The sequence below is a fragment of the Syngnathus acus genome, chromosome 3, assembly GCF_901709675.1.
Source record: "Syngnathus acus chromosome 3, fSynAcu1.2, whole genome shotgun sequence".
Lineage (NCBI taxonomy): Eukaryota > Metazoa > Chordata > Actinopteri > Syngnathiformes > Syngnathidae > Syngnathus > Syngnathus acus.
This window is the reverse complement of record NC_051089.1, coordinates 12014374-12038111: the sequence shown is the minus strand read 5'-3', so window position 1 is coordinate 12038111 and position 23738 is coordinate 12014374. Positions and strand designations below refer to the sequence as shown.

General features: G+C 41.2%; 2 protein-coding genes across 4 annotated transcripts; one reads left to right on the top strand and one right to left on the bottom strand.

Annotated features, from left to right (window-relative positions):
- Positions 1-2924: 2924 nt before the first annotated feature.
- On the bottom strand, positions 2925-9115 carry leo1 (LEO1 homolog, Paf1/RNA polymerase II complex component). Its single transcript, XM_037246903.1, has 14 exons — positions 8975-9115; positions 8457-8605; positions 7971-8269; positions 7611-7819; positions 7314-7418; positions 7128-7222; positions 6833-6981; positions 6645-6729; positions 6161-6255; positions 5942-6076; positions 5009-5144; positions 4408-4600; positions 3669-3766; positions 2925-3228 (listed from the first exon to the last, which is right to left on the bottom strand). Exons 1-14 carry the CDS (start codon positions 9030-9032, stop codon positions 3070-3072), a joined length of 1965 nt encoding a protein of 654 aa, XP_037102798.1. The 5' UTR covers positions 9033-9115; the 3' UTR covers positions 2925-3069.
- A 714-nt stretch (positions 9116-9829) lies between these two features.
- tmod2 (tropomodulin 2) lies at positions 9830-21350 on the top strand. Of its 3 annotated transcripts, none has more exons than XM_037246904.1 (10): positions 9830-9970; positions 13642-13869; positions 13942-14098; positions 16312-16434; positions 16646-16720; positions 16906-17036; positions 17123-17230; positions 17307-17450; positions 17751-17895; positions 19130-21350. In XM_037246904.1, the coding sequence occupies exons 2-10, from the start codon at positions 13744-13746 to the stop codon at positions 19159-19161; spliced, it is 1041 nt and encodes a 346-aa protein (XP_037102799.1). In that variant the 5' UTR covers positions 9830-9970; positions 13642-13743; the 3' UTR covers positions 19162-21350. The 3 variants fall into 3 exon arrangements, with proteins under 3 accessions (XP_037102799.1, XP_037102801.1, XP_037102800.1); XM_037246906.1 differs by having other exon boundaries at positions 9861-9968; positions 13639-13869; XM_037246905.1 differs by having other exon boundaries at positions 9863-9970; positions 13649-13869.
- The last annotated feature ends 2388 nt before the right edge of the window (positions 21351-23738 follow it).

Below are 23738 nucleotides of genomic sequence, written 5' to 3'. Positions count from 1 at the left end.
CTGTGCAATTTAGCCCTACTGTGGTAAACATCGACTTAGAACAATGCTTGTTAATTCCTGACCTCCACAGCGGTGCCGCTTGCTTGTTTTTGTGGCGTAACGGGCGCTCGGAAGAGCTCCTTACTGGTGCTAACCAATTGTTTACCGATTAATCTCTGCGTTTTGAGCTGAACAGGCTGACCCAATTTGGTAGGGGTCAGCAGCTCAGGAAACAGACAAGACGCAATTGTTATAAATGTGTGTGTGTGCGTGTTTATTATGAACACCTGCTAATACGTAAGGGAAAATGTTTTCACAACAGGGCCAGGTTGCAGTACGAGGATCTGTGTCATGTGTAAGTGTTTGAGGAGTATTGTGTTTCCCTTTTATTTATTAGTCTCTTATATAAGCATCAGCAGGGAGAAGGGTCGTGCCGAATCGGGTAGCAAAGGCCACCAAGATGTCAGAGTGTATAGTCTGACATCTTGTGCATATGCTATTTGAACAAGCTCTCGTTGTTTGAATCGTTGCCGTGATTACATTGTCATCTGTGATTTAGTGTTACGTACATATGTGAAGAAAAACAAAGGTCATAAAATGGAGCTGATGTGTTTTCAGTATCCAGTTTCATTTCGAATTTGATGACACTCAGCAAGCACAAAGCTCTGCCTGAGCTTAAAGCTCCCCAGAGATGGTGAAGTTAAAATCTTAAAAAGGATTTTTCCACATTACATTTGAATATAACTACCTAATGACTTTTCATTTGCTTTCAAACAAAAAGTTATACACATTGCAAGCATTTAATATTTACACTTATTTTACTAGCTTTCAAAATTAGTTATCCATCAATTTGTTGTGTATATGTGAAGAGGTAATACATTTTTATAGGGTCACAGTCATAATAGCCCACTGAGGGGAATCATAATGTGCCAAATGTTATTCTACTAATGCACCTTAGTCATTCCACTCGTGTATTTAATTGTCTCACTAGTGTGAATGAAACAAGTACTAGTACATGGAGGGACCGAACACTAGATATCAAGGATGTTGACTAAACGCTCAACAGCTTTCTCTACATGTTTGCTTACACACGTGCACATACACAGTGGTCAAGAGAAGGGAAAGTGGAAACAAATGTGTATTTACAATAATTGAAGAATCCTCAAGTGAGTGCTGTACCTACGAGTTAGCATAGCAAACTGTCTTTCTTTGCACAAAAGATGATGTAACATGGCGAGTCCAGCTTTAGACGGGCCTGTGGGAAGATGGGGGTAGAAAAAGACAGAAAAACGAGGGGGGGGGAAGCAAGGGGAAAATGCTGCAGCCCCCCGATCCGCCCTCTGTACTGACAGTGGAGTGCTCCCTCCCCTTTTGCTTGATAACCACCACAACCCTTGCCTCCGCTATGCTGTGTGGAACAGGGTTTACATAACCCACTGCAGTCTGCAAGTGCAGCACATCACTCCTGACATAACCTTCACTTTGCAAGACATGAGCCGTGCAAATTTTGCATCATGAGGCAGGGCTGCTCTATGAAAAACCATATGCATTGCATATCCTTAATATGCAATTTAAGCTCCATTATATACGGTTATAAACCTGGATATTAAGATTCAGGAATAAATGCTGATGCACAGGAAGATACATAGGCCGGCCTAAAAGTGAGTTTGCTGTTAACAATGGGAACATTTTGCCCTGAGCCATAGCTGTTTGACATCCCAGGTGACTAATGGCATTTGGTGGGATACACCCTTTGCTGGTTGCCAGCCAACTCAATTTAGGGGCACACACAGCATTAGTGTAAGTTGATTTTTTATTTGATTGTATGTAGCAACAGTAAACACACACCATGATGTTGATTTTTGAGTTGTTTTTTTTTACGTTTTATTTTATAGTACAGAATAGAGAAAAGTCTGAATTGAATTGTTGCCTAATAACCGAAACCTTTTAGAGTAGAGTAAATGAGTGAGTGAGTGAGTGAGTGAGTGAGTGAGTGAGTGAGTGAATAAATAAATAACAATGCTCGATCTTCATTCATTATTTTACTGTATTTTTTAAATTAATTATTACATAATATTTACCAGTTCTAAGTTATTTCAGTGAGTGAGTGAATAAATAATGCTCGATTTTCACTCATTATTTTACTGTATTTTTTAATTAATTATTACATAATATTTACCAGTTTGAAGTTATTTCAGGGACCATTATGGGTGTGTCTTTCTTTCAAAATCACCAATAATTTAGCCTAGGTGTGTGCTGGCTAGGTCAAATGAATGTATGTCCTTGTTTGTTTCTGTGTGACACTGCGTCATTATAGTGGATAAGCTTGAATTAGTAACCAGTTCTGTTGCTGCATTCATTCATTCATTCATTCCTGTCATACTGCGTATCGATAGAGACAACCTCGTGTGACCTTGCCTGCTATCAAGGAGGAGGAACATTCACATCACAGGACTAATAAATGAAAAGGGGATTGCACCTCACTTATATTACATAACTCACAAAATTGCCTTGTTAGCCTCAAAATGTTAAACAATAGGGCACTATATATAGAAAGAATATCAATATTGCAATATTGGCCCATGTGGTATGCATATAGCAGACATGCAAGTTTCTTATGGAATTGTATGCTTTAATTTAAATGTGACCAGTCAGATGCAAACTTAATGCACATTGCCATCCAATAGTTAAACAGTATGTAATATAATTGTTGACTTGTGTCACTAAGTTGTGGTTACTGGAGCCTAAATATGCCAAAAGTGATATTGGCATGAACATTGTTTGGGAGCTTTAGTACTACTAGTATGTGTTTGCTGAACATATATTTAATTCACTGAATATGAATTTCGATGAAAAATTGCAATTTCTTGGTTCTTGGAAGAATTTCATAACCTTGCTGTGTGACTCATGCATTTGATTCACATTGTTAGAAAAGATGGACAAAAGGCTTTAGGAATGTTTATTACATAAGACATTTATTTCTCACTTCAGCTGTACACAACATCAACAATTGTGCACACCTACACGGAGCTTTCCTTAAAAATATATACAAAACAAGGGATGGATGTTGGGCCGGGCACTGAGAGCGTTTTATTCATCGTCTTCTTCTTCCTCCACTTCTTCCCTTTCTTCCTCCTCCTCCTCTTCTTCATCTTCATCTTCCTCATCACTGATTACATATTTCTTGGCCTTCTTTGTGGCTATTTCCTCTTCGTCCTCTGCCTTTCGTTTGCCTAACCCCTCACCCTCCTGCAATAAACACAAATAAAAATTCAAGCACAATGAATGGAATCAAAGCATTAAATCGTGAACAAACTGTTTCTTCATTCATTACATTCTGTTTATTTGCAGTAATAATCAATGTTTTTGTGTGCAATCATATAGAATGCTATTGTCCTGATTAAAAACACATCACCAATGTTTGTTGTTTTGTGGGGAAGGGTGCCCGGAACAGATAATGTATACCAATCTATGATATAAATAAATAAAAAACAGGACAACTGTTGAATGCATGCACACTGTTAACCGCTAGTTGCACTTCTTTCGAGTGGAAAACACGAGTATGCACTTTTACTCTTGCTCGTTTTTTAAACGCTCATGCAGGCATTGTGTTTCAAAGTTGGATACTCAGCCTTGCACTGGTCGGCACCACATTGCCACCTGTGGGCAGAGTGGCATATGACACTCACCTCATCACTGTCAAGCTTTTTGGCCTTCATCAGTCTCTGGGCCCTGTCGTCATCAGAGCCTTCATCGCTGTCTGATGAGTATATCCTCGCTCGTTCCTCTAAGGAGTGAGACAGAGCACAACAGTTGGTGACCTCATAAAATAAACATTCTTTGAATTAATAGAAAGAGATTTGGAACATCTCCATTATTGCCACAGATGGTGAATATAAATCTGATAATACTAGTACAAATTCAATTTCTTTACCGAAGTAAAAGCATTTGAGGATGAAGGACCAATACAATTTATCATTACACAGACAACAGTTGTTATATAAATAGCCCTGAACATTTTTTTCCTTCAAGCTGGTATAGCTCTCATTTTATGTGCCAATATTTATTATACAACATCAGAGCCTGGCTCCAGAAATGAGGTATTTCTCTGTTTGACTATTTCTATTTCACTTGTGCTTTTATTGTATTTGAGGATAGGCCAATCTGTTGCCTCATTGTTATGCTCCCTGATTCACAATCATCCTTGTCGCTGTTCTCCCTGTTTTCTCGCCTTGAGATTTCAATCAATCAAGATTTGAACAACCGTTGACTTTCTCTAGTTACATCACATTGTCGTCTGCCTATTTTGAAAAACAAAGCTTCAGAAAGCACGGATAGCACCAAAACAAATACGTGCCATTTAATTATAGCCGGAAAATTTACTTAGGTACAAATATTTTGTTACCTTCCACCAGTGTCAGAGCTCACCTCTCAAGCCGCCTCCTCCTTTGTATTTGCCCTTGATGGCCGCCAAGCTGATGGACTCCTCCCCCTCTTCTTCATCGTCGTAGCGATCGGGCTCTAGGTAGCTGCTGCTCAGGCCTCTTTGATGCTGCTTCTCCCTCATTCTCCTCTGTTGCGACTCTCTACGGATAGACGCTCGCAGGCGCTCCTCTTCTTTCTACATTGACGGAAACCAGTTGGAAACTAAATTTAAAAAAACTTCGAATGTAGTATTACACAGCCCATTGCGGCAACTGTACACACTGAGTCTGTCGTTGTATTTTTGTCTCGTTTCTGAAAAAGTTAAAAAATGACTTAGGTGACTTAACGCTATTAGCCATGCCCAAGAAAGATTCTGTGTATAATGGCTGCTATGTTTGAGTTGGCAGCAAAGACATAACCGGCCCCAGAGTCTTGGTGACAAAATGTTGCCAACCACAGTCCACCATTATTATGTAAGCGTGTCACGATGTCTCTTTATGTAAGCAGCTGTGTTGTGTGTATAATACACACCATGGGCCATTTGGATTCTTTTCTGGTGGTGATAAGAGCGTTTTGAAAACAGAAACGGAATAGAACGCCGCACCTTAATCATTTCATTGCGATGCGACTCTGGATCTCGTCCAGCCATCGGGAGGATTCGGATCTTCTGTGTCTTGGAACAGCGGTCAGCCAGAGACAAAGTCATTTTCCTGTGTGTGGCGCTGTCAGTGGAGTGAGGCCTGGCGAGGGAAATGGACAACATCAGAAATCACAGCAAACCCCAGTATTTCTCACACCCTAACATTATTTCAGATTTTTTTCCCCCCATTGTTTCTTAGTATGGTAAATCTGAATTTAGGGATTGTCCTTTCCAGTGAGCATCACATGCGAGGTCCCCAACTAAACTACAGTCACTAATTATAAGTTATATAAATATAAGCATCTATCAATCTATGAGCGGTAGACCCAAATAATGAGTAATCACTCTGGTAGAATATTTATCACAATCACACATCGGGTTACTTCTTAATTGTCAAATCCCTGTTGATCGGGTCAGATGAATTTTGCTGCAACAATTGCGCTTATGCAGTTTCATATTTCTTAAATAAGGTTTGGTAACCACTGGGTTAATCACAGCAGAAATGTGAATCAAAACACGCTGCCACAACAAAACTAAAGGCAATGTCTAATTTGGCAGAGTGAGGCACTGTTGTGCACTAAATCAGCTTTGGGTTGCATCCCACCAGTCCCATGTGGTCTGAGAAAACAAAACATCAGGTGGACGAGTGGCAGCTAAGAGGATTACACAAAGTTGGGCAGCTTGCACAAGCTGATTGAAGTACTTGGAGCACATTTCTCAATGAAGCACGAATAGAGGCTGCCATGGTTGCTTAGAGTAAGATTTAACTTGGGGCTTATTAGCGGAATACACAGCAGAGGACCTTGCAGCATTTCTTGAGATTTCATATTTTACGTTTCCTGCCTTTACCAAGGCCTTGATTTATTATTGATAACCCACAGAAGAGTGTTTGAGTACCTGAATGTGAGCTTGGTTTTGAACACAGCCTGTCCCTGCAAGCCAGTACCCTGGCGGATGAACAGGTGGTTGTGGTCTCCTTGGAGTGGTGCTTTGTAAACGTCAAACACTTCATTCCCCAAGTGGAGGGACATGCTGCAGCAGAAAGCAAAACGCTGAGACTTGAGAGACATTCGGAGAGCAATCAGACAAAGAGATAGGTCAACAGTTTAGACGTACCTCCCGTCGGACCATTTGACAATGCGTGCGTTGCTTTCGCGTGTTTCGATTCCCTCCTCGTCGCGCTTGACTCGCCAACGAATGGTATTCTCCACCTGGGAAATTGAACCTTTTACAGTAAGCAACTCTGACCATGTCAAGTCCTAACTTGTAATTTTTCATGGCTCTTTTTTTATGGCTAGCAGATTGTGCCCTCTAGCGCAATGGCTCTCGGGTTACGCAACAGGATAACGCGATAAAACATAGCAGTCAGTCGACATCTGAATGGCACAAGACAAAATAAAGGTTTGTGAGGGGCCAGGTCAAAGTTTAATCGAAGCGAGTTGCTGTAGTTTTGAAGAGAGGGAAACAATTCTTCCTGAGCAACGCAAAAGACACATTGGCAGTAAGCGCAAACACTTCCCTTCAGTTAATGATGCAATGACTGACTGACACACTCAACCACATTTAGTTACACAATAGACAAAGAGTGCAGTGGACACACCTTCAGCTTCAGCCTGGTGCGTCCTTCTTCATCCAGCATTTCCTCATCCTCAAATTCATCCTCATAGTACTGTGGGTCAAAAGGCCTACAAAGGGGGAATTCAAATCAACTCCGATTGATCATTCAGAAGTTATACTTTAACACTGAGTACAATGTGCGTCTGTCTAAAAAGTGTAATTGGCTCGAACCTGGGCTCCACAGAGAGAAAGTTGGGCAGCTTAACAAAGTAAAGGTCAGAGCCAAGGTCAGTGCTGACTTTGGGGATCTCGACTTCGATACGAGTCTCAGGCACAGGCTCCTCCTCTGCTTGCTCCCCTTCCAAACCATCTTCCGTATCCTAAAGAGAACAGCTTATCAAACTCCGCTTCATTGAGCCATGATAAAAGGGATTAGCAAAACGAGTCTCAGCAAGATGCTCTGAGGGATACATGGTAATCTTCTTCAAAATGACAGAGACAGTAATGAAAAAGTTGAGTTGGCTACCATGGGCTGTCCTGGGGTCGGAGGCTTTTCTGCATCACTGTCAGAGGAGATATCGTCAGCTTCGCCGAACAGGTCATCCGCTACAGCCTTTTTGTCTGTGTGGGAGCAAAGAATGAACAGTCTTTTAAACTCTGGCAGGAAAAAAAAAAAAAAGTTCTGTGAATGGTACTCATTAGGGTACCTTACTTTCATTTCCACCAATGTCACTGTCAGAATCTGAGTCTGAAGCAGCTTTTGTTTTGCTTCTCCTGTGGAGGAAATCATCTTCACTATCGCTTCCTTTCGCAAATTCTGAAAAAAATACGAAACATAAATTTACACAATACACCTCAATGCGTCTTTTGGCCCGTTTCACTTGATCTTGTGTGTATATTACACAAACCAGCTAAACTATTAATCAGTCATCTGTCGTAATAAAAATGGGCGTCAATATACATAGATTAGAGCTAATCTCGGACCAACCTGGTCCCAAGTCCACTGTACCTGACTTTCTGTTCCTGGGGCCTTCATCGTCTGAATTATCCCTTTCTTCGTCCGAGTATTGCCGTTTCTCCTCTTCGTCTTCTGATTGGTCACTCTTAACCCTGCCGTCCCACTTCTCATCATCAGAATGATTCTCCTGGCCTGACCCTTCTCCATCAGAGTGAGGGGTGGCCCCACCCGACCGCGGGGTTCCAAGGTCACTGTGAATGCTACAACAAAAGAAAATGAACAAGGTACATCCACATTATTAGCTACCTGGACTACATGGAGATTTCACTTTTTCAGAGATCACAATCCCTATCAAAAAGGTATAAAATCACAAATTGTGTCAAAGTCAAAACATTTCATCAGAATCTGTACCTTCTGTCAGAGCGGATGCTGCCCCTCTCAGAGCGAGGACTCCCCCCTCCAGACATCCCACTGCCTGCCGGGCTTCCGCCATCTGAGCGGCGGCCTCCATCTTCCTCATCCTCCTCCTCATCGTCTCGATGGCCACGCTCCGAGCCACTGTGCTGCTCTGCATCAGAGTGTTCGTTCTCAGCCTGATCCGAGTGCACGCTGGCGTCGGACTGGTTGCCCGATCGCTCAGACTGGTTGTCGCTACGTCCGCTGCCACTGTGTTGACTGTGCTCTTCCTCACTGTCGTCTCCAAACAGTTCCTGGGAATAACAAGATGTACAGTGAGCCCTGTCAAATAAAAGATGAACTGCGATATAGCGAGGATTCGCTAAATACAACAGTCTTTCTACAAGTTAGTGTTTTCTTACTAGTACTTGCCTCTTACATTGTTAACCATGTGATATTTCTGAGTCTCCTTTTAGCCAGGTGTCAAACAGTGGCACACACCTTATTTATACTGGGTTTTCCACCCTCCTGGCCTTCATCTTCGTCGTCGTCATCTCGTTCTCTCTCACTGTCACTACCACTGCCAGATGCGTTGCTGGCAGAACGAGGTCGCTCTTGCTCAGAGTCAGAACCGGAGCCTGAAGCAGAATCTGTGGGACATCGATCACAACATTAGGTACACGTGCACTTACAAATGATTTCATAGAGAAAATATGCATTAAAATTCTGCCTAATTATTGCATTTAGAGGAGGCAGTAATTTACGTATTAAATAGTAATTATAATGTCAATGGGCTATCAACTCACACTCTGCTGTATGTTTTGCATACTACGCAGTAAACCAAATCACACAGTCGACAGTCGTTAATTGTATCCTGTGGTGTTAATGTGTTAGCATAAGTGCTAACAAATAAGTGTGCGTTACCTGTTTTAGCCTGGTAAGAGCTAACTTTTTTTTACTAGGTGAGCATGCTAAGGTCATACAAGTAGCAGATGAAAGGTTCAAATAGAGCTCCATACCTCGTTGATCATTATCGCTGTCTCCATCACTACCGAATAGTTCGTCCATATCCGCCATTCTTCCAAAACCGTGGAAATGTGACCTACCGGAAGTATTTAGGAAGACAGATTCAACTTCCGTGGTCACGCTGGGGACCTCAGGCTGTTGAAGTGCAAATAACACTAGGGAGCGGTAAAACGCAGGCCTTGATATGCAGCTTTAATTTAGTGTGTAAAGTAGAACTATTTTTATTATTGGTTACGTTTTTTCCCCACTAATGACAGTTATGCCAACTAGTAGGGCAACTCTGACATAAAAGGACAACTACATATACAGTAGTAAGGTAAAACTCTGCTATAGTTGACATTCGCAGCAACTCGTACAACTACTGAATAATATATTTTTTAATTATTATGTCATGATATATCATGTGGAGCATACAATTTTCATTTAATGCAATAGTTTACCTCACTAGTAATATGTAGTTTTCCTATCAAAATTTCTGCCATAATTGTGCTTAGGACAACTAGCATACCAGTACATGAACGTCAATATGGATCAACAAGGATGACGCGTGTACACGAGTTGGGCCTAGTATTGTTACTAGTTCAGCACAGTTTAGCAGCACAAGTGGAGCTGGTCAAAAGTGGCAAAATTAGTAAGGGAAAAAAACATGACTGTTGACTAAGTCAGACATTTCATTCGTGCACCCTGGTTATTTTAAAATGAAATTAAAATAAATTAAAAAGCACAAAATATTCTGGAACTGTATTTCATTCAGATCATTTCCGCCTGACTTGCAATTTTTTTTTCCCTTTGGGGTTGGTTCTTTCTCACCATTGGGCAAAAATCGTGTAACAGCGGTGTCGATTGGTTAAATTGTACGTCACTCAGTAAATCTGCGGCACTCTTTTCCCTGTTGTACCACCCTTGGGCTGACGAGAAATTAAATGCACAAGACACCGTTCTCACAAGGAAGTCAGCTCTTCACAACGCCTCGTTTCATCATCACCCAGGTAAGACCTGCGAGAGACATGCGTTCACCAAACGAGTATTTTTTTTTAAATTGTATTTATCGATGAGCTTGCTAGAATAATTGGACTTGAACGAAAACTACCACTTGTACGTGTGCTCTCGAGCTGGATGAGCTAGCTTTTTAGCACTATTGCGCGAATGTTAGCCTGCTAGCTGGCTGCTGTCAGGCTATTTCTATCTGATACCAAGTTTCAGTGGATATTCCAAACAGTCTTAATTTAACTGCGGATTTGCTTATTCCACTTTCATGTACGGATTCTAACTGCCGCTAAGATCGTCATAAGCATGTCATGACGAGTTAAACGCAGGAGATGAATGAAATTCTTTCTACGAATTTCAAATGGTTATACAGCATTTCCGTAAACTTTCCCACAGATTGTCACCCAATGGGCGTGTTGTTGCTCGTAGCACAATGACATCCAGTTCTTCTGGTACCTGACAAAAGTACTCCATCTATGAATGAATTTCGGTTTCAGGCAACCGCAGACACACGTCAGTATTCGAATTGTTCCAGGGTGACTCCCATCTTCAATAACAGCACGGAAGGGAGAAGTGTAAAATACCACGTACAGTCAATAATTATGTGCAAGATCATATAGCTGCGTTACTGTACACTCTTCACATTCTTCATCTGAGTTCACTTTAGGTAGTCTGTTTGGTCGGCATGGTGAATGCAGGGTGTGGCTCTTGTGTTATGGTGCATGGTTGCTCAGGGAAAGTGAGCTTTCAGCTGATCGTCTTACAAGATGCGAGGTCGTTGTTGTTTATACCTGCACGCTGACATGACATTGGTGGTGAAACCTACCGTCTGCCACACCTACCCGATGCAGTGTTGAATTGCGGATAAACAGGCTCTGCAGATAGGATTTGGTTGCATAGCGAAAGCAACCTGCTCAGAAATGTGGATAGTGTAAATACCCAAATATGAAGCGGATTGAATACATTTACCAGACACAAAAATAAATGTTTGAAAACAAGCAGTTTTATGAGTTAAAGTTAAATAACCCCATTTCATTATTCTAAACTGCCATTCTAAAGCGGTCTTTCTCATAGAACATAATTATTCTTATACGTTCATGCTTTCTCATTTAGTCTTGGCCAAGCTGAAACACCGGAAGCTCCTTGAAAGCTTCTCTTATTATACTTTGTACAGCAATAATGTAGTTTGTGTCTCAAGTGCGCAGCTTGAACGGGGGGGGGGGTAAGCAATCATGTGTTATTTCGAGTAACACCTCATTTCCTGCCTTGTCATTGCCAAGTCTTTAGGAGAGCCCATTTATTATTGAAATGTGTAAATTCTTTTTTATTTTTGGGGAAGTCACATTTCAGATGATCTTTTCACCTCTGTATTTGGCAGATAAAGACAATATGTATTCTGCCATCTGCCATCATCAGTGCAGTGCAGTGTAGTAGAGGATGTACAAGATGGAGCGAGACAGTGTGGGAATGAAACAGAGCAACGCGTGGGATGAGGGAGCTGGGTAATTCTAACTATAGTCTTATGTTAGGGCGGTCTACTATAATAAGGGAATAAGACGAAAGGACATCCTGTTTATCTCCCTGATGTATACTTTCCTCCATTAACACTCTGAATATCCATAGATTTTTTTAAACGGAAATATATATATAGTATATCTGTGTGTCTGTTAGTACTGGTGAGGTCGGTGTGACAAGGTGAGCTGTGTAGATGGGTTTGTAGCATTATTGGCTTAGTGTCATTACCTGTATGTTTGTGTTGAAGGATTAGCAGAGATGAGAAGGACAATGGAATTAATCAGACTGCACTAACGGATCCTCTTGGTGCAGTGTTTGAACCCTTTCAACCATTATCACTGTCTACATTCACAAATATTTTTCCGTTTTACTGGGCTTTCTTGGCTGCTGTTTTAGAAAAGAGGATAATATCGTGAACGGTGTTATTTCAGGCTCATATTGTCATAAGAGCATTATATGTGTGTCTTATGTTTATCCCGGCTGCACTTTCTCCAAATCCTGACCAGAAATATCATCACGCCTCTCAACCCATCAGCATTTGTAAACTACCAACTGACATTTTGAATAGGGATGCGCTGATAGCACTTTTTTTCTTTCTTTCTTTCAGAGTATGACTACAAGTACCTACAATTGTGCACTCGCCATTGCAGTTTTGATGAAAACATGTTTGATTTAAATATTGTTCACATAGACAAACTCGGCATACATTTAACTCAAACATCACACAACAGCAGTTGTCGTGTCTCCAAGGAATGTTTCTGGCTGAATTTCTCTGATATTCATTTAAAAATTGAATTGTTTACGCTGTTGTGAAAGTTTGTTGTTTGTTTGAGAATAGAAACACAGATCCTACTGTATTCAGTATAAGCAACCTATTAGCATCCAAGTCACTATTATCTGAGTGGTATTATTGCTGTTGATTAAAGCCATCAGTGTTGACATTTCAGTTCAGCCCAAGTTATCTGCTGGTGCTCAGGCTTGTAAATGCCCCTGCTGTGACTCTTACCATTTCTCCCTAATGTCTTTGTTGTGGTAGCTTAATGGAGCAGGCAAGGGGAAGAGTTAAGAGAAGGACAGAGATTGAATTGTGGAGGCGAGGGACTGAACTGCACAAGGTAGTGTTCAGGAAACCCCTCTGTAGTATTTCTTTCCAGCTGCGGTAGTAAGACTTGCTTAATGTTCACTTTCTTGTGCAATGAAATAGCCCAAGAAACCATAAAGGAAACTTTAGGGTTAAATGTCTATAGTTTGGGGGAGGGATTAGGACTAACTTCAGATGTGGACCACTTTAGCGGAATCTGGAAATGATGAGGTCATGTTATGTTCCAACTGTAGCGTGGGAGAGCGATCAGAAAACAGAGATTGCATCACCGAGTTCCACAAGATAGACAATTACCAAATGTCTTCACTTTGCTTCATGTTATTCACACACATTCTATTTGTTTAAATCTTCCTGTGAAGGCACATATGGATTTGAAATAATATGGTAGCGACAGAGTGATTTTGTTTGTCTCGGTGGTTAAAGTAGCCTGTTTGGTTCACCGGGCGAGAGTCTGCAGTCTTCACAGGAGTGGTCAGTCTGTTGACTGAACAAGTTTTCTGGTTCCAGCTGCGTGTTACGTCATTGCAAAGCTTTATGTGCAGCTCAGGCAGCTGTGATCAACTATTGTTTCAAAGGATGACATCAACATTGGCGTCTTTGATTAAATTGGTTTTGTTTTTTTTAACAAGAGTTTGGCATCCACTTAGAGATGAGTCAAGGCTAAGCCTGACTTAACTACAAAAATAATGAGTCTTTAAATAACAATGTTTTGGTAATCATTTATTAGGACACACCAGATGAATGATTTGCACGTCTCCTTCACACTTCTGAGTGCCGGGTTTTAAACCTGCTTTGGCTTTCCTGTGTGCCGCTTGCAAACTTTCCTTGTCACCCGTGCTTGTCTGGGTCTCCAACATTCAAAATGGATGTGACTGAATAGTTTCTGTTGTTGCATAATTGTAGTTTAATCTTTTTTTTTCCAGATCACATCAGAACTCATAGCACTCAATCGTAACCGATCCTTGGGCAAAAAAACAACAACTCATATATTTTACTCATATTCCAGCTGTCAGAAAGTCATATTGTTTGTTTTCTTTTTTTTTTTCTTTCTTTTAGTCTTCAGGTAGCCTTCTCTTCTGTGGAGCGACAGGGCAGAGACATTGAAAGTGGGGCCGCAGTCTGCCGTTCGGTGTGGTCGGGAAAGCAACAGTGAGCATCATGGCGTTGCCATTCAAAAAGGACCTGGACAAGTACAAGGATCTGGATGAAGATGAGCTCCTTAACAGTTTGTCGGTGGATGAGCTCAAACAGCTGGAGACGGCCCTGGAGGAGATGGACCCAGAGGTCAGAGCTTATTTCTGAGTTAACATTTCTTTTTTTAGGTTGCTTCTAATGGGTGTCTTTGGTCCCTCTCAGAATGCTCTTCTTCCAGCGGGTTTACGTCAAAAGAACCAAACGACAAAAGGAGCCACAGGAACGTTTGACAGAGAGGGTCTCCTCAAATACCTGGAGAAAGAAGCCATGGAGTACAAAGACAGAGAGGACATTCTCCCTTTCACTGGAGAGAGGAAAGGTGTGTAAAACAAACTGGGACAATTTGCTTCTCAAAATCCAAAGCACACTTACTACGGCACCACAATGAGTGACGATGAAATTTAAAAAAACGAGAGATATCTTATTTGTAATGTGAACTGGGATGGAGAGCTGATGTGTGTCAATGGGTTTGTGTCTGTAGCAGTAAGGCAGTTGAGACACAGCTGTAATTACTCTACTGCTGTCTTTGCAAGTATTACTAATGCTTATCCGGTCTTATGCAACATGATGGCGGAGTGCGTGGGAGTACCACCGTTGTGCGTGGGGCGAGTCGCCAGAAGGGATATACAACAGTTTAACTGAAGTTGACTAGATTTTAGAAATCAGTACAGTGGTGCCTTGATTTAAGAGAGTGTTTCATTCTGCCAAAAGCCTTCTATCTCAAATCAATTCATCCTTTATCCGCACCACTTGTCCTCATAGCGGTCGCGGGCGGGCATGCTGCAGCTTATGTATTTCCTTATTGAAATGAATGTAAATGCCAATACTGTAATCGGTGTGTGAGCTTTGGCCACCAGGGGCAAGAGACTATTGACAAACAAAAACAAGTTTCACAATTGAGTGACTCTAAAAGCCACTGTAATATTATTAACATATGCCTGTGAGTATTGTCATATTGTCTGTTCACATGGTTTGCTTCACCGTTTGTGTTCAAATACTCTTTAGAAATGGCACTACATGTGTTGGCATGATTCATAAGTGTGTCGGTAACTATGTAACAGCGTTCCGTTTATCATTCCAATCTCAATTGAGTAATAACAACTCGCATGGTCCAAAGGCGTTCCCCTTGTCAGGATCTTTTAAAGATAAAAATATTCTTTCCGCTAATATGAAGGAGATGTGAAACTGACATCTTGACATCTACACTGAACCCTCACTGGCCCCTTAGCTGTAATGTATCCCATATGTGTATGTGTGCAAGTTCTATGACGACATGGAAAACTTGAATCATTGCAGTAATTATGTGGAATGTTGCAGATTCCCTTTCCCTTCTTCTTTTCACCCCCTGCTGATAAATTAAAACAAACAACCTCCAGTGCTTTGGAAACCCCTGCAAAGGATATCAGGCCTTTAGCGTTTTCATTTTTTTTGTTTTCCTTTTTCTCGTTGAGATTTTCATTCCCAATTCCTTTTCCCTCACTGCCAACCTCAGAAGTTTGAGGTTTGTAGAAATTTAACAGTTATTTGCGTTTTGAGACCATAAACCACATCTGAAAATTTCTATGGTTTTGAATAAATAGGCGCAGGATGGAGCCTGATAATTGTATTTACTGTTGTTGGCTCCAGGAAGTGCCAGAACTGCCACCGGGGACCAGTCTGAGCAATTTGATTGGCTTGACTGATTGGAAAGGGAGGAACAAGTGAGAAGCCCCTGGTGTTTTTTTTTTTTTTTTTCAGGCATGTAGCGCTGGCATTCACAGGCTGTGACACCGCAGCAGCGCAGTCAAGATTACAGTTCATTTATTGTTCATGACTTCCTTCCCTTTCCCCCCTTTTTCCCTCAGAGTGGTTACCATGGCACTACCATGCGCGCTGTTTAGTCTTAGTTTGGCACAACTGAGTATTGTGTGGAATGTTGTAGCAGAAGAACACATGGAGCCTAACCCTTTAAAATTTGCACTTTAAATCGTAACGGCCCAATAAGCCGCATCAATTATATTGTCTCAGACTACCAGAAACTGAAAAGGAAGTTGAGAACGGATTTTAAGATTCATGAGCATTTCAGGAAAGCAAAACACAACGGGCTGCAATATGATGCCGTATTGTTTGCCGAGAGCACAGGAAGCAGTAGGTCAGTGACGCTCTCAAGCTGCTGCTGTGTGTTGGAGACGAATGGGGGGGGGAAAAAAAAGTGATTTGAATTCTTTTGATCAGTCGCTATCTAAATCAATAGCGAATAGTATGAAATAAGACCTAAAACCTTCCTAACAGCTAACCGAAATAAGAAAGGTCATTTGAACAGATGCATTACAAGTATCTGTATCATCCCACAAGGGAAATTAAATAGTAAGCCTATTGAAGGCCAAGATCCACGACTGCTGCAGAGTTTTATGAGAGGATGTGATCAAAAATCGAGCAAAACAAAACTTTGACTTGAACCTACTCGTACTTGAAACTGTTCGATAAGCACTTTAAGGAAGGAATTATCTCCTTGTGCTCTTTCCTCACCGCTCTCTCATTTTGTCTCCCCAGGCAAAGTATTTATTCCTAAGCAGAAACCATTGGAAATGCAACAGGAGAATGTCACAACTCTTGACCCAGAATTGGAGGAAGCCCTGTCCAGTGCCACAGATACAGAACTCTGTGATCTTGCATGTAATTGGATTTACTTGTTTACATCTGTTTGGGCTGAAGGACCAAAACTCCTAGACAGTCAATTCCAGTTAGCGCTCATGATTCCATTTTTATTGTGTACAACTAGTCCGAGTCATACCGCATGTGTTCCAAGAATGCTAGTCCCAGAATGGCCTTCACTATTCTCGGTCATCTGTGCCTGCAGAGCCTCATGTCCTCCTTTTGTTTATAGCAATCCTGGGTGTTCACACGCTTGTAACCAGCAATCGAACGTATGACGGAACTGGAGGAAAAGAGGGCTACAACGGTATGTAAAGCAAAAAATCACACTACTTTGCCTTTATTTAATACAGTACACTAACATAGTTGATATGGAGTTGGCAAGCTAAAATCTCTTATTGTTCCTTATTGCCCCAACCATGTGCCTTGCTGGGTAAGAGGCCCGCTCCAATGTCCGCCACAAACTAACAAACTCTTGTTATATTTCTCAAGATGTGGTTAAGGGGGAGAAGATGATCCCCGTGTTTGATGAGCCACCCAATCCCACAAATGTAGAAGAAACTTTGAATAAGATCAAGCGCAACGATCCCTCCCTAACCGAGGTCAACCTGAACAACATTAAGGTGCAAGACTCATTCAAAACCAACATGCTTTTGAGGTTAGTATAACAACTACCTTTTCAACTTTCAACCAAATGTCCTTTTTGCAGAACATCCCAGTCCCCACTCTCAAAGACTTTGCCAAAGCCATGGAGAAGAACACCCACGTCACCCAGTTCAGCATGGCAGCCACACGGAGTAATGACCCCATCGCAGTGGTGAGAGATGCTGGTCTCAGAGCTTTCGTCTCACAGAGATGCTCTGTGTTCACCTTTTGAAATGTTGCCCGTCCAGGCGTTCAGCAACATGCTGAGGGAAAACAAGACGTTGCGAAGTTTGAACTTGGAGTCCAACTTCATCACCAGTGCCGGAATGCAGTCACTGATTGACGCATTGCGGGACAATGACACGCTCACAGAAATCAAGATAGACAACCAGGTAAATATTCTTATTATTTTGCAGTCATATTTCATGTTTGTAACTTCATGAATGCCTTATGATAATGTATGTTATGTTGTCATTATTCCATCTCTCTCCTGTCCAATGACCCGCTGGCTTTCGCTGTAGGACTCGACAAAACCTTTTCCTTATTTAGATGCCTGACAATGTAAATGGCAACAGCTTACACAATATTTACCCATTTGTCATATTTCCCTTTTGTAAGTCCAACTATGTGATCCTGGCTTCTGTGAAGTGCCCGATATTGCAGACATTTGAAGATTGTGAATTGTGTTTCAGAGGCAACAGCTGGGTACCAATGTAGAGATGGAAATAGCTAAAATGTTGGAAGAGAACAAGAGTATAGTGAAGTTCGGCTACCACTTCACCAAGCAGGGCCCACGCTCTCGAGCTGCCACCGCCATCACCAAGAACAATGACCTGGGTATGCTGCACTCACGCATACACGCAACACTTGAGAACCTGTTAGAACCTGTACTGAATCAGCGCATAGCCGAGGGTGGGTCATGTCGTGACAAATGTGTGACGTACCCAGTGGAAACATTTGCTTGTCAATTTATCATACATTGACAAACTCTTGTCTGACACATTTAAAATAATTTAACTTAATTGCACATGAAAATAAATCCGTGACAAGAATTTTAATAGCGCCGCAGAGTTCTACTCGTTTCCATGACGTGCTTGTCTTCTGGCCAGCATGCAAATGAAGTCGAGCTGTTTTTATTCCTCCACATCACTTTAGTGTTGTCACTTTTGATCCAGTCTTGGAGATGCCGGCTTGAGACACTCTCTTATACTGCTAAAATGAGCAATTGTTTGTAGAGAATTGTGACAAATAATACAATATCGCCTATTCTGCGTCTCGCCAGAGAGTACACCGCTTACATTTTTCGAAATATTTTTGTAATTTTTTTAAGTATATCTTTTTAATAGGGCAACACTGAAAAAAGACACATGGCTATAATGTAAAGAAATCAGTGTGAAACTGTAAATTTACAGTCCTCTCAAAATAACTTGAGTCAGACCCTAAATTAAAGTGACATTTTTACCACCTAGTGATGGTTGGTAATATTACAGCTTAAAACTTAGTCAACTCCTGCATATTCGTCGTTCGTTATCCGCAGATTCGCAAATTTGTGGAATTTGTTTTTTCATTTTATTTTTTATATTTTTTATTTTTTTCAGCTTTTCTATTATTTCCCCCCATTTTTCCCAGAAAGCATTAAGAGTGTTTTTACTGCAATACAGTGTTACGTTTACTGTTCTATTCCTGCTTTATGTATCTTGTACCTTTAGTTCCTGGTTACTATTTTGAATGTTCTCAACTTCTAGCCTGCTCTCTTTTTTTTTAGTTCCTCCTTCCGTCAGAGCTGCAGTAGCACAGGTCTGATGCATGGGTTGTGCTCAGTGCAAGTTAACAGTGACTTCTCTTCACAGTGTCCATGGGACCATTTGCTGCTTTAAGAGTGTGGCGCCAGCATAGTTTATTGTGCACTCACTGATGCACGCTCTTGAAATGCGTGTGAACTTTGACCACGTGCTGACTCACATGTGAACTAACAAGTTGTAGTTAGCATGTAATCTTTCTGTTTTACTTTTCCATTTAGCTTTTGCAGGAGGAGTAACCAAATTAAAAACAAAAAATTCTTTCTCCACAGTCCGCAGGAGACGAGTGGAAGGGGACCAGTAGAGGCGGAGTTCCGCCTCTCTCCCAGCCAATCATGTCACTTCATCTCGCCATGTGGAATCACTTCCACCAATGCCCTGATCTCATCTCACTGTGTGGAACAAGTCTTGTGCCAAACTGTGGGGCGAGGCGCAGCAAGAACATACATCTGAGAAGAAGAGAAATAACTGGAATGAAACGCCCCCCTCCTTCACCCATATATGTGTTTATCATTATTATTTTTATGCTGTCATTGAAGGTGTAAATCGAGTTAGTTTTTAGTCTTTCCATTTCAGCTGCTCCCTGGTTTCAGCCTTGAACTAATCTCTCCTGACTTTTTATTTTCCTTCTTTTATATCGATATCACATGAAATAATGGTTAGCATGACATAGCAAAATAGAAATTAACCTTAACATTCAGGTTCACCTCATGGAACACCAGGGTCACACCAGCAGCTCACACAGCAGGACCGCCGCCTGCCTAAAAAAAATCCTCCACATCCACCCTGCTGTCCGTCACTATTTACAAACTTTGTTGTAAACCCAAGTGAAGGCACATGTAGGCTGATGCAAACAAAGCATGTTTAGTTAAGTCAGTGCTGACTTGGTTGCTGCAATCAACCTACTAATAAAATAACTGCTGACTCGTTCCCTCTAGTTACATACTGTACCCACTCAAAAGTACCATGGCATAATGTTTTAGATTTCTCCACTGCTATATTTTAACAGTGTCGGACAGGATAGAGAACAGGATATTAATGTCATTCTGTAGTGAAAAGGTTTAACAGATGAAGCCATAAAATTGTTAAACCATGCCAAAGACCAACACATGCATTGCTTAATTGTGTCATTTTAGAGTTTTGTCTTAGACAGTCTCTTTCTCATGGTGTCATTTCATAAACATTCCTTGTGCGTGTGTATTTTTGCAATATTGGCTTTATTTTTTATTTTTGGAATAGAATTTGTTTCTTAAAAGGTCAATATGAAGTACACAACAAAGGAAGCGAGTGAAATGACTCCCCTAGTATTCCCAGATGTTTTCAAATCAAGCTACTTCTTGGGTACTTATTGCACAGTGATATAAACCTGAAGTATTCAAATTTACTCAACTTTTTCTTAGGTTCTGCGAGATCACTGATAGTGTTAATGATTTGTCACAATAATGATCAATGGTTTGATTAAATAGGAAAATGCAACACTAAGTCAGGAGGGATAAAAGATGAGGGAATAATGGACACAATATTTGAATCAACAGAATAATTAGTCTCTTTTCTATAAATCAACATTTTTAATGATCAACCCAAGAAAATCACAATGTCCAGCAGGAGTGAGCTATTTTTTTTTTTGTAACAGCCACTATTGTAGTGACGCCTGCACTAAAAAAATACTCATTTGACCCCCCCCCCCCCCCAAAAAAAAGGTTTATTACCTATAAATGCCAGAAAATGGCAGCAAGTGCTACTTCTATCAAAATGAAGCTCCTCAACTCACGCCAACATAATTCCTTGGCACTAAGATAATGGCAAAGCACAATTGTCAAAACAAATGGCACTAAGATGGCACAAGATTGGCCTAATCATAAAATCCACATTTGCAAATACACAACCTGTGCGGAGCTTCACTGTCTACTGTATAAATCGAGCTTTTCAGCCAAGTTAGCCCCACACACTTTCACTTGACACTCAGCAGGTTCTCCCATCAACATACCATTCATTTCTTAACATGCTGTGTGCCTCAAGCCAACCTTCTCAAGGTACACTAATCTGCTATTCAGATGTCTCAGATGAGTTCCTTAGATTTTGTAAATACTTTCTTGTCTCATAGGTCCTCTATTCTGTCATAGCATCTGGTTCAGATGTTTCTGTTGACCAACAGTTCTTTCAACTTCAATGCCACATTACGTCAACATGATTTGTATCTGAGCCTTGTTGGGTTATTTGCATGCTCACATCCTGTAGTCTTTTCACATAATGCGTGCAGGTGGACAGTTAATGTGCAGCTTTGTTGATAATCTGTAACTCATGTATATGAATTGTAAAATGGCATCTCAAATGCGTTGTGTATGCACTCGCCAATGTGTGTACAACACAGATCTGCACAACTACTGTGGCTATTTTTTGTATATTATGTTAAAATAACAGGTGCCGACTCGACATGGTGAAACGGCCTGCTGAATATACATATATCTTCAACAATAAATGTTTTTACATTCAGTCTCTCTGCTATTCTTTTCTTCTAACGTCTATTTTCTAACGATAGTAATTATTTTTGGTGGGCTTTGTGGTTTGGGAGTTCCTGTGCAGCCTTTAATCAAATTCGGTTTCTGTGATTGTTTGCACATGCCTGGGAGATGATGTCATTCATATGTATGACATCATCCACATGGGTTTCACAGGGCGGGCCTGAAGTGCACAGATTTGTTCTCTGATTGCAGGTGAAGGATGTTTGTTGTTGCCATGTCTCAAAATGAGAACAAGATGACTTTTAGGTCATCAGATTATGTTCAGGTGTTTTGATGTGTAAACCCTGAACAATGCATTCAGTAAGCTTACCTTGGCGGGCACACAAAGGTTAACACAATAAAAGAGGAAAGAGGGCCTTAAACGACATTTAGAAAGCAGTTAAAAAAAGTTAAGTCACCTCCTGCATTTTTAAACTGAAGGGAAACTTTAAAGCATAAAGCAGAACCTCCTGATGGGATTGGGAGTTGGAGATATTTTTGCAAATGGGGCAGTGAGGTATTTTGTGTATTTTTAGAGATCACTACAAAACAGGCCAAAGCGATGTATCATGAACCTGTGAGATTTACTGTGCAACTCCAAATAAGATGTTTGTGTTAATGTCAGGTGCCTGTCAAGGAACATACTGAAATTTTCCTACAGTCTTGAAAAAGACACCCCTCTGCCCCATGACGACTGAGTTATTTTTTCCAACTCAGTCCCCCCCATACATATTTAAAAGTAATTACTCCTGGCTTTAGTGAACTACTTTTGCATTGCCACTCCCAACTACAGACTGGAGATTATTTTTAATAGTATCTTACATTGATGGAAGGATTCCTTGCGCCATCTAGTGCTCGAAGTAATGTGACAGCTAAGGTGTCACGCCTCATTCTTCCAGTAGGAGTCGTCAGAGACCAAATGGTCGACTGTTGGTCAGTGTGTACTATAATATCCATCCATCCATCCATCCATCCATTTTCTATACCGCTTGACCCCACAGGGGTCACGGGCATGCTAGAGCCTATCCCAGCAGTCATCGGGCAGTAGGCGGGGTACATCCTGAACTGGTTGCCAGCCAATCGCAGGGCACACAGAGACAAAAAACCATTCGCACTCACACCTAGGGACTATTTGAGGTGTTCAATCAACCTACCAAGCATGTTTTTGGGATGTGGGAGGAAATCGAAGTGCCCGGAGAAAACCCACACAGGCACGGGGAGAAAATCCACGCAGGCACGGGGAGAACATGCAAACTCCACACAGGGAGGGCCGGAGGTGGAATTGAACCTTATGAACTCTGAGGCGGATGTGCTAATGAGTGCGAGTGGGAACTTAATGGGGAAAAAAAAAGTGACAACTAATTATTTCAATGGACCCTAGCCCTTCAAAGTATTACGAAAGACTGCGAGGACCATGACTGAGGGGCTGATGTTTAGAGGGATATTGCATTATAATCTTGGCTGTCAACATCTGTGCGTGCAATCACATCATCAGGAGGCAGCGCAGGTGTTGTCATGGTAACGCTGGGACTATGACTCATTGTGCTCTTACTCCTTTTTTCCCCGCTTTATGTGAGAGGGCGGCTGATAAAATTCCTTTTGTAAGATGAACAGACATCCTTGAGTGCTCTGCCAAGAATTCACAACAATAAAAAATGTTCTTCTAAAAATAAACAACAAACGTTTTTACGTCATAAGCATTCCATAAATATACTGAATAAGAACATACAGCAGTGGCATGAATCGATGACATTTAAAAGAATTGAACCGTTTTAATCACAGTCAATTGAATGCCCATTGTACTACTCTTTCTGGTGTGCCCATATGGGAAGGCCCAACTGGGAAGGGTATAAGACAGTGGGAAAAATACTATCAGTTCGTCAGTACAGCATTAATATTAGTCGGGGGATAAAGAATATATGACTGGGACTACTGTAATATTATCTGCGTACGTGCACTGTTTGTTTAATGTATTACTTAAAGGCTTAAACTGTAGCACTGCAACACCGACGCTAGATATGTTAGCATAGTGGACAGAAAGGCTAAGCACTGCTACTGCCGTGGCGGTAGTTTAAAGTGCCCTGTAAATCGGGTGGAGTTGAAATAATTTCAACTACATGGATGATATGGATATGGATCAATATGTGCTCCAATTAATTAATCCCACCTTCATAAATAATAAATGAGTTGCAATTGTACCCCTCTGCCTGGTCATATGCACAACTGATTTCCATTTGAAAATGTCAGCAAGTGAGATTTTTCTTATGTTCGTATATCCACTGAAATAGATTCACCATTTGATCATCTTGAATGTTGTAACCCAATAGTTCGCCCCACAGATAATTAGATTTCATTGTTTACATTCTAAAGCAGCACCTGC